An 11,680-nucleotide genomic window follows, 5' to 3' on the forward strand; every position below is an offset into this window, starting at 1 on the left:
ATCATAGGGTTATATTTATATTATTATGATCAAATTTATCAAAATATAACTTTAATTAGAATACCTATCTAACTTTATATTACCTTGTATATTTTTCGAGTCAAATCATGATTAAAACAAAAAAAAATAATAGTAACATTTTCTTTAAATACTAACTTGTTTATTGAATATTTTGTTTTTCAAATATTTGTTAGTTGGTGCAGTGAATTATAATAATGAATTAATGACCATTATGTAGCGTATATAAAAAGACTGAATATTTGGGAAGTACATTATGACTTGACACGAAAAATAAAAAGTACTAAAAAATGTGAAATAAGGCCTCATGTTTTAATGTATGTTTTGGATGAATAATTTTTAATATTTTAATTTATAATAATTAACTAATCAAATTTGAATAACATTTATAAGTGGTTACAAGAAAACATTATAAAGTATTTTTTTTTAGATATAACACGGAAGTATTTTTAACAAAATATTGTAATTCATTCCTCAAAAATATCAAAAATAATTATTATTATTATGGGTTGTCTTACCTATCATAAATTATTTTTGTAAATTTTTACTACTAGCCCTTGCCACAAAAATATTCAGTTGTTAAAGTATGGAATTGCAAATTTTAAAAATTGTGTTCAAAATAGTTGCAAATAAGTTGTAAAATATTGGCACAGATTCGGAGCGGATCGGGCTAAGTAGGGGGGCTAGCCCCCCGACAAAAAAATGTTTGTAGCTGTTAAAGTATGGAGTTGCAAATTTCCGAGAGTGTGTTGCAAATAAGTTGCAAAACATTGGCACAGGTTCGGAGCGGATCGGGAAAAGTAGGGGGGCTAGCCCCCCGACACAAAAATGTTTGTAGCTGTTAAAGTATGGAGTTGCAAATTTCCGAAAGTGCGTTGCAAATAGTTGCAAATAAGTTGCAAAATATTGGCACAGGTTCGGAGCGGATCGGGCAAAGTAGGGGGGGCTAGGTGAAGTTGGCCCCCCCAAAACTAAATCATTGATTGCGGTGAAAGTATGGAGTTGCAAATTTCCAAATTTGTGTTGCAAATAGTTGCAAATAAGTTGCAAAATATTGGCACAGTTTTGGAACGGATTGGGCAAAGTAGGGAGGCCAACTTCACGGCCGTCATAAAACGTGGTGTTCCGAACGTGAAGTGGGTGACGCGTAACGACGTCGTTCGAGAGGACAATAGTAAACAAACTAAAAGGAGGGAGGAGCGCAGCTTGCGCGGCTGACGCTGATACCGCGGTTATGGTGGTTGCTGTGGGTCGCCACAGTATTCTTGAACTAAATCGATAAGATTTTATCACTTGTCGAATGCGATAAACTATTTCGAATGAACCATTGTGGTAACAACACAAAATCTAGATTTTAACCTCAAATAACAATGATAAATTTACTTTATAAATAGTATTTATACCTATTTAGTATTTAGCATATTTTATTTTTTTATTATATTTTTCTTTGGTGAATTTTGTTTTAAGTATCATTCATAATTTTAAAATGTTTAAAAACTCTAAAGCGAGACCAACTCAAACCCAAATGAGGCATTTGGTTGAAATTTTACCTTTATTCAGCCAAGCAACTATGACGCGGTCCCGCGTAATAGCCATTTGAATTCAAACGGCCTTTACGCGGAGAACCGCGCCATCACGTCTCTGTTTAACCGCCAATCGACGTCGTCCGACACCGACACGCGATAAGCGCGCCTGGAAATGTCGACCGTCCGTACCGCGAACCGGATCGTGGCAAGTTAGTTCCACGGTCGCGTTTTGAGTGACAACCACCGCACTACCACCGTCCTCGCGCGTACCGTCTCTCCGCCCAAGTGTGTTCACTTTGTTTTTTTTTTCTACATACATTATATTGTTTTTTTTGTTGTTTTGTGATTTGTTTTCCTTGCCCGACAATAAACAAATTAACCACCGCACTTCTGCGACTCAAAAAGTGTTTTTTTTTTGTTGTGTAACCTATCCACCACACGCATCTTTGTGGTATCCGTCCAGGACCGACACAACTATTAGCGGTCACTTTAATTCTGAAGAGTCAATTGTTGAGTTTGATTTTGATGATACAACCAAAGATGTGTTAACTGGTAAATTAATAAATGTTTCAATTATTCTAATAATATTCAATCTTACATAAATAATTACACACTATATTGTTTGAATACATGAATTATTGTATGTAATTTACATTTTGTTAAGTAATGATCAACTCTTTAGTAGTATTTTTTTTTATTGTGTTGTTTTTAGATGCTAATGAATTATTGAAGAGTTGGTAGAGACAATCACTTACAATGGTTCTGAAAATGAAAAAAATGAACCTTCTTTAACCACTTTAGCTGCGGATGAAAATTATTATGAGCCTTCAACTTTTGAACCATCAACAACTTCAAGTGCTCATAAACCAAGTAATAACTTCCAAATAAGTTGATCTTTTAGCAATTAAAATGTTTAGAATATATATAGGCAGCATTTTTTATATGCAGTTAAAGCAGCATATTATGACAAAAAATTAAAGCTATTGGAAGAAAACAATAAAATATTAAAAAATATAGGAACAATATTCTATACTTGTGTACATGAAAAGTATAAAACTGATAATGAAACAAAATATTGAAGAATTTATTTTGAATGATAAATTACCTTTTTTATTTTGTTTACTGAAAGGTTATATTTTTATTTTATACTTTTTATTTACAAGGATATGTAACACATTTTATTTTTATTTGTTTTTTAATAATAAAAATGATGACTTATTTATGACGTGTTGTCTTATGATTTAATACAGTTGAACAAATTTACAAAAAATTGTTTTAATAATAATATAATATATAATGTACCTAATTAGTTATAAAACATTTCTATGTGATAAATATCCGATTACTCTATTTCCTTGATGTCTTCCCAGTGTTAAATCTATGTTTCGGTTAAAATCATCCAAGATGTATTGATCTTCTACCACACCCAAATTATCAAGCTCTTCAATATTAGGATCATCAGACATAGGAACATTATTTGTGATACACATATTGCGCAGTACTACACGTGCATTTATAATGGAAGATGCTTTTTCGGGCTTGTGATGCAATATCCTATCTCTTAATAAGCACCTAAAATAAATAATTAATATACAAATGTTTATTGTTAAAATATCATTAAAAAACTGTTTAAAAAAATCCTACCTAAAGCGCATTTTTAGCACTCCGTTACAGCGTTCAATTAAACTCCTGGTGGACATTTGTCTTCTATTAAAATTTTCTTCAGCTTCAGTGGTAGGATCTACAGGTATCCAGAATCGTCTCAAAATATTTTTAAATAAATAATGATATACCAAACTCAATTTATTAATAAGGCACTTGGCAGACATAATATTATTTACCTAATAAATAAAAATTATTATAATTGCGTCTATGCAATTCTTGCAGAATTGGTAAAATGTTACTGTTGTTCCACATATGTGTATAATGAGTACTGCCAGGGAATAAATAAAGTGTTGACATTCAATATTTTTAAATTTGAATCACAAATCTAGTTCAAAGTTCAAAATATACATAAAAAATTATATTTTCCAATCAAAATTTTAATAAAATTGAAGGAATCATATAATGATTAACATTCAAATGCAATATATAATATTACCAATTAGACATTGATTGAATGATATCCCTTATTACGGTTAACATATATGTTTTCGGGTTTCATTTAAGTTTAAATTTGCTGAAGGGGGTGTGATTGCCACATGTGTACAATCAATACACCCCACAACACCAGGAAATCCAGTATTCCTGTAGAAACTAAATTATATAAAATTTAAAAATATGCCAAACAAATTTTTTTTTAAACATAAAACTTACTCATTACGGATATAAGTGAGTTCATTTATATTTTTTGGAAACTTAACCCAAGCATTAAATATTTCAGGCAAATTTAATGCAGCCACAATTTCACTGATACAGCGGGATACAGAAGGTTGTGATAGACCCATAAATCTACTGTTACCAATAGGCGATTGGTAAGAGCCCGTAACCAAAAAATTTAAAGTTACAAAAATCTATAAAAATAAGTAAATCATGATTTATTAATAATAGTATACAGACAGTAGGTATTATAAAAAATTACCTATATGAAAAAATAAAATAAAATTTCTAGTTTAATAATATAATGACTAAGGAAAGGATTAGAATACTTTAAAAAACAGGAAAATACCTACCCTAAAAACTACGATTAAATGCACTAATAAACGACTTTTTTTTAACGCGTTAAAAAAAATTCTCTTAAAATTATTTTTAACTAAAAATTTGTTTAATAATATTTATATAAATTCTTATTCTTGGGTATATATTATTTGTTTCATAAAAATCATCTTCTAGTTTTCCTATTTTCTTTTTACCGTGAAAATTATTTACAAAAAAATGGAAAATAGTTTCAATACATATAATGTTGAGACAAGAAATACCTTTAAGTGGGTTAATATAAAAAAAAGCCAGTAAGTGGGTACCATTCTGCTGTACATTGTGTGCCGTATGGATCACTATTATATATTATAGAAGTGTTAAATTTTAATGTAATGATAGATATCACTGCATACGAAAAATGATTTTGAACGGAGATGGTTTTGACGAATTTTTGTCAATATTTGAGCTTCAAATTTTTCCTATAATGATGCTTCGAGTTTTCTCTATAGCTACTTGAAGGATAACTATATTTTTTGATTCCTTGATTATGTATGAAATGAACTTTATGCTTCGGACATTTAGAAAAAAATGCAATTTGCATTCAAATCCGTTCCCTATCAATGAATATGATGTCTTACTTTAGTGTTCAAATCAATCGCAGATGAACGGAAAGGACTTGATAAATGATGACTTAATAGGATAATTAAATCCTTTACTAAGTCTTTAGTAAGTCTAAAGTTTTTTATTAATAACCAATCGGTTAATTTAAATGGATCCGTGATCATTTCCTTATTTCGTGTCTGTCTTTCATGATGCGCATTATTGAAATTATTTTGATGTACCTCGACGTTGTTAATAGCATATAGCATTGCCATTTCATCAAAATTGGCCATGTTTTATAATAATGTTTTATTATAATATTATGCCAGAAAATGGAGAAAAACAAGTAATAACAATTAACAAAACAATATTAATACAGTCGACAATACAATATTATATAAATTTAAGTTATCAAATTAAAATTATTAAAGATTATTATTGATACCTACATAGAACTATTAATAGGTCTATGGGTATCTATGACATATATTTATAAATTATCATGCGATATAGTCTTGTCACCGACTTTACCCAGTCGACAAATAGTCGAATGTTTTTCGTTCAACTACAGTCACACCTTTTTCAAGAATACCAATTATTTATTTTCATGCGATAAAAATTTTATCGCATGCGACAAAGTTTATCACAATTTCAAGAATTGACCCCCAGATAGGGCATAGAACCATAGATAATTAATAATTTTTAATGATGACAATAATATTGATATAATAAAATAATAATTGTTCGGTATAAATACAAATTAATATAAAATGGGTATCTGCTACAGGGCACTATGTCAAAAACTTATAATAATATCACAGAATAGAATCTATTCAATATATAAATAAATATGATATAACTAATATTAATAATGATAAATAATTATATTTTCATTTTTGTTATTGTCAATCATAGACTTAGGTTAAGTCTAGCATAAGGTCTATGTTGTAATTTTGTCAATAGATAATAATAAAGTACATGACAAATAAGAATTTATTTAATTTATTTGTCATGATAAAGTATAAACATAGGTTAAGTAATAGGTTAATGAATAAGTTTAGTTACATTAAAATTAAAATTAAAAATCACATAAAAACATATTAAAGTTATTGATTTTGAAATAAAACAAGTTTTGTGTATTTAGACCTAATTGTTATGGTATCATTTTTATTTTTTAATTCGTGATACATTCGTATATCTAAATATTTGAAGATAATTGAATTTGTCAATTGGTCCCTGTGAGTATCTAAAATGGATATGTTTTCGCTGCAATCGTTTTTATTAAAATATATGTTTAATTGATGTAAATAAGTACATCATTTTTTGTTGTAATTCACAATATTATAACTAAAGAGTTAAAACTTTAATTATTTGATTTCCCTATTCAAGACAAGATACGAATATGGTAATATAATGATTTATTATTATTAAATATTTATGGTGATAAACTGATAGAGCTTATGATACCAATATTCAGTAACCTGTGCTACATTTTGTAACCATATTGGTAACTTAAGTTATTTTCGCTGCGACAGAACTTACGATAGAAGGCCGTTTTCTGCCGCAACTTGCGCAGATGATAAACAAAATCTACAGAATGCTCAAAATTTAAGTATAACAATATCACTGCAACGCCTAGCGTACAGTATATATATATATATTACAAATAAATTATATATATGAAAAGATTCGTAATGAATAAAAATTAATAATATGCGGGCGTCCAGAACATTAAAATATAAAATAATATAGTATAATAAATTAATAACAATAATTGCACATATAATAATGTGCGCTTATACAATATTATAGGCGTTTAAGTACAATAAGGACCGTCAATGCCACAGGTATAAAAAATATATAATAATACTCAAATAATAATACTCATATAATAATCAAATACTAATAATAATAATTGGGCATTAAATCATAATATACACATAATAATTTTACTGGCCACTGAACACGAGTGGACAAATATGAGTTGAATGATAATATATATGACCTGATGGCGACAGCACTGGACAAAACTGGCTCCTTGTTGATGCAAACGACGACTGCTGCTGATGCTGACAAGCTCTCCGTTGACGAGTTCAAAACAACAATTCACTGGATATCGTTGAGCACACTCAATTAAAAACTTCGAAGTGGCAAAAATGACACCTCGTGATCACACGAGGTTTTGTTGGTGGCGACACGCAAAAATAACGGTTAACAAGCACGCTGTTCTCCGGTCAACCGTTGTAAAAGGACAGAGACACAGACGCCGAGCTGGCGAGCGGTTCGGCCGTCGGCTGACGAACTGTCACCAGACAGCGGAAGGGGGAGCTTGCCGGACACAGCTTTATCTTGTAGCCGGACACCTTATCTTTTGCCACACCTGTGGTGTCACGAAGATATATATATATAATTTGGCCAAAAGAAAAAAAATCGTTCCGCGGTCGAACATAAGTTCTCTTCCGTCACAGATGAGAACAATATCCATCCATTTCTTTATTATCTATAATTTTAAAGAATAAAACCGCTTAAAAAGAAAATCTTTGAAATTAAGGCCATCTAAATCCAACAATATTATAATGCTCTATTGTTTTTACTTCTGTCATTATTGTAGACTCTACAAACTTAAATTTTGTAGTAGATATATCTTTATTTTAAATAAAATGTAAATACCATGGCTAAATATATTTATAATATGAATAAAATTTAAATACCATAGCTAAATGTATTTATAATATAAATAAAATTTAAATACATAATATATTATGATTTATTATTTTTGTTTGTTAATTAATGAACATCAGATGAGAAAACCACAGGGCTGGAAGTTGTTTAATATATAATTATATTTTATTATAAAATATTATAATATGATAAAAATATAATGTTGGAAAAAATGTAGTTGTTTATCCAATTCCTCATTGAAACGCCACCAATATTGTTTAACCCTCTACAGGCAAGGCCCGGTCACGGGTGACCGGACTAAGATAAGACATTAATAACTAGATTATAACATTAAATACTATGCACCGGATTATCCCATACCCTTTTATAGATAAGCCCACCGTTTGCCTGATATATTTTTGCCTATCTGCTATACCTCAGTAAGCTTCCAGCTTACAGATCGTGAGTTTTTTTTGGGAAAAGACCAAGAAACTATTTGGTCATCTCAACCACTTATAGATTCAAGTTGTTTTTTTTTTTTTTATATAAATATATATTACCATTGATTATACTTTAGTATGCATATTATTAGTATTAATTATGATAAGTAAAAATAAAGAGAATTTATAAAAAGTTTGATTATTTCTAATATAAAATTACATTGGTCACCCGTGACCACCCTTGTCTGGTCTGTTGGAATTTATAGCCTTGCCTGTGGAGGGTTAAGTCTATCTGGTCTTTATTAATGTTTGTTATATTCTTTTAAATTTATTTTACTATTATTTATAGAACTATAATAATTGTTGAACCAACTAAATTTGATTGCATTTGTTTACAGCTATGCATTTATACTTCAGTAGTTTAAAATATAAAGTGTATTAATTGTATTTGTTTAATTAATATAATACGTTTAAATAATTATCTTCATCAAAAATATTTTTTTAGAACCAACTTATACTTAATGATGGGATTTTTTAAATTTGCAAATCAACATTTTTTTTTATAAATAAGTGATACAAAATTTAATTTTAATATAAACAATTATTTTTAAAAAAACAGGAATATAAATAAGCTTACCTTGTTTACTCTTTATTTTAGTTTATTAAATTAGTTTAATATGTATGATGAGTTAGCATCAATTGTATTCAGCTATATATAATATAATATTCAAGATCTTGAAACTCTTGAAATCAAAAAACTCTACTAAAGTGTTAATAATATAAATAGATTATATAACCATATATGTAGATCATATTGTAACGAGAACATTTAAAAAAAAATCACCCTATACGATGTTACAAACATATGTGTAAGTCTAAATGTAGGCATTAAACTTACTTTTCTTATTTATTTAACTCGCTAAAAGTTAGTAAGTATTACTTACATACTTTAATCAGTTTAATCAATTATAAAATCTAACCAGGAAAAATGAATTACTTCGTTAACGCCAAGATGTAAAGGATGTAACATATAAAATCAATTTATGTCAAGATAATATTATATAGTTATTTTTATTTAATTTATGGCATTTTACTTATCTACAAAATATCATGTTAGTTTTCTTTTATTTATTATACTTTACTGCGGGAAATTTACAGAACAGTTTTATAAAACACTTTCAGTCTTATTATACATAGGTATATCTAGTTTTTTTTTTCAATATTATTATTCAATATATGAATCATTTACATGACCATAATTATGTTTTACTTCTTCCCAATCTTCCAGAAGAAATTATTGTAGATGTGGATGTGGATGTAGATGAAGAAGTTAACAGTAAGTACTAAATTATTTGCATATATTTATAGTAATAGGCGATAAGCCCACATGATATTTGACATGTGTCTATTATTTTATACTGTATAGTAATTAATATTAGATTAAAAGTTTATTTTTATTATGATAAATTCAAAGAATGTGGTATTTCCGTTCGTCCTTTTAGACACTAGTGTTAGTGCGCTTATCTGAATTCTGTATACATTTGTATTTTGGTTACACGTGATCGCTGTTCGCTTGTCGTTTTCATTATAAAAGTCCGCGTTTATGTTACTATGTTAGTCTGTCCGCTGTCGTTTATCTTGCATGAATAGCGTATTCAAACTTATTATTTCAACGTTTTTAAAAATGGAAAATAAAAAGTTATTCAACATTTTTAATATCAAAAATAAATCCATAACTACTTCTTCAAGCTCTACAGTTTCTACAAAAATAAATGTTGATCAAAATATATCAGTCTCTACTGCTACTAACACCAATATTGTTAATGATGATGAATCTATTAACAATAATACCTCAAGTGGATGTTTAGATCTTGGCGATTTAAATTCAGGACCTATGAGACCAATTTTAAAAGTAAGCACTATTCCAAATTCCTTTTTCGTATTGGTTAAGGTTGCCATACGTCCCGGAAAACCGAGACTTTCACTGGTTTTCGACTTTGTGTCCCGGTTTTAGGATATAATTAAATTGTTGTTGTTATTTTATAATTATAATATACTAATTTAATATTATTAAATAATATAAAACAATAAATTAAAAAAAAAGTTTACTTTGTCAATTTGTTATAGTAATAAAGTGTATAAGTTATAAAATATAACCTATTGTGTCGTTTTTTAATACATACTCAGCGTCCCAGCATACCCTATGGCAAATATAGTTCAATAATAATTATTTCTAAATTTATTTACTATTTTTCTGTCTGTCCCGGTTTTACTTGATTAAATTATGGCAGCCCTAGTATTAGTCATAATTTATATGTAATGTATAAGTTGTAATTACTAATTTGTGTAGGTAGTTAATAATTTCAATCTTTCTAGGTGTTTCCAAAAACTAAATTTGGACAACAAAACAGAGCATTTTCGAGTAACTACTATAAAAAATTTCAATGGATTGAGTATAGCATTAAAAAGGATGCAATTTTTTGTTATGCTTGTCGGTTACCTATTTTCGAATGACTCTGGCCATATTGAGGAAACATTCATTAGTATTGGTTTCAACAATTGGAAAAAAGTAAGTCTTATTACTTAGTTTTATATATTTAATTAGGTATGTAAAATTGTAATAATTAAATGTTAAAATAGTTAAGTGGTTATAGAGATTCAAAGATGTATTGTACAAAAATTGAATTGCATAATAATTGTATTCATCATTTAACTGCAATGTCTAAATGGTCAGCTTACAAATTAATGCAAAAAAATGGATCTGTTCATAACCAAATTGTTTCTTCAAGTATGCAACAAATAAAAGAAAATAGAACCTACATGATGCAGTTAATTGATATTACATTGTTTTTAAGGGAACAAGGAATTGCTTTTAGAGGCCATAGAGAAAACGAGATTTCCATAAACAGAGGTTTGTATTTCTAAACATGTTAAAATATTCTTATTTTAAAATTATAAAATACATTTTAGGAAATTTTAAAGAAACTTGTATTATGGTTGCCAAATTTAATGAAATATTTGCAAATCATTTTTATTCCAAAACCAATTATACAAGTTGGTCTGTGCAGAACACTATTATTGATTTATGTGCTAAGAAAATGAATGACTTAATTTGCAATGAAATTATTGAATGTGGTGTATTTAGTGTAATGGTGGATGAAGCAAGGTAAATATAGTGATAGTTTATATACCTGATAAAAAACAATTATGTTTATATTTACATACTTTCTAGATCTTTCAATGAAGAGCAGCTATCTTTATGTATAAGATATACTAAAAAATTAGATGTTGTTGAACGATTTTTAACTTTCTTAAATGTGTCGGAGAAACAAGATGCTGATTCTTTGAGTACTGTTATGTTTAATTATTTGGATGCTAGTAACATTGTTCAAATACCAATAGTCGCACAATCATACGATGGAGCTAGTGTGATGTTGGGCCGATTTAATGGTGTGCAACAAAAAGTAAAGTTGAAACACCCCTATGCCATATATACTCATTGTATGGCACATAGAGTCAATTTAATTGTAATTGACATGTGCAAAATAGTTAAAGTAAAGCAAAACACTGTTCATTATTTTAAATGTATCATAACTTTTATATTATGTACATTTTTAGGAAACCCGATACGTGTTTAATTGTCTTGAATCCATATATATTCATTTTTCTATGCCAACAAACAACTTCAAATTTAAAGAAATTCAAAAACAACTAGGTTTGAAAAAAATATCTATTACAGCAATAAGTGATACACGTTTAAATTGCAGATTCAAGAATTGTACTTCAGTTAAACATAAT

The 11,680-nt window shown here is 28.3% G+C and overlaps 2 protein-coding genes across 2 annotated transcripts; one reads left to right on the forward strand and one right to left on the reverse strand.

Moving 5' to 3' along the window:
- Positions 1–2,764: 2,764 nt before the first annotated feature.
- On the reverse strand, positions 2,765–3,556 carry LOC149062144 (uncharacterized). Its single transcript, XM_089219416.1, has 2 exons — positions 3,189–3,556; positions 2,765–3,116 (listed from the first exon to the last, which is right to left on the reverse strand). Exons 1-2 carry the CDS (start codon positions 3,371–3,373, stop codon positions 2,855–2,857), a joined length of 447 nt encoding a protein of 148 aa, XP_089075542.1. The 5' UTR covers positions 3,374–3,556; the 3' UTR covers positions 2,765–2,854.
- A 7,044-nt stretch (positions 3,557–10,600) lies between these two features.
- Positions 10,601–11,673, forward strand: LOC107167484 (zinc finger MYM-type protein 1-like). The gene is made up of 4 exons (XM_089215233.1): positions 10,601–10,793; positions 10,853–11,048; positions 11,115–11,436; positions 11,650–11,673. Exons 1-4 carry the CDS (start codon positions 10,601–10,603, stop codon positions 11,671–11,673), a joined length of 735 nt encoding a protein of 244 aa, XP_089071359.1.
- The last annotated feature ends 7 nt before the right edge of the window (positions 11,674–11,680 follow it).

This window comes from Diuraphis noxia, unplaced genomic scaffold, assembly GCF_037042655.1.
Source record: "Diuraphis noxia isolate RWA-SAM2 unplaced genomic scaffold, SU_Dnox_SAM2 contig0001, whole genome shotgun sequence".
In the NCBI taxonomy this organism is placed as follows: domain Eukaryota; kingdom Metazoa; phylum Arthropoda; class Insecta; order Hemiptera; family Aphididae; genus Diuraphis; species Diuraphis noxia.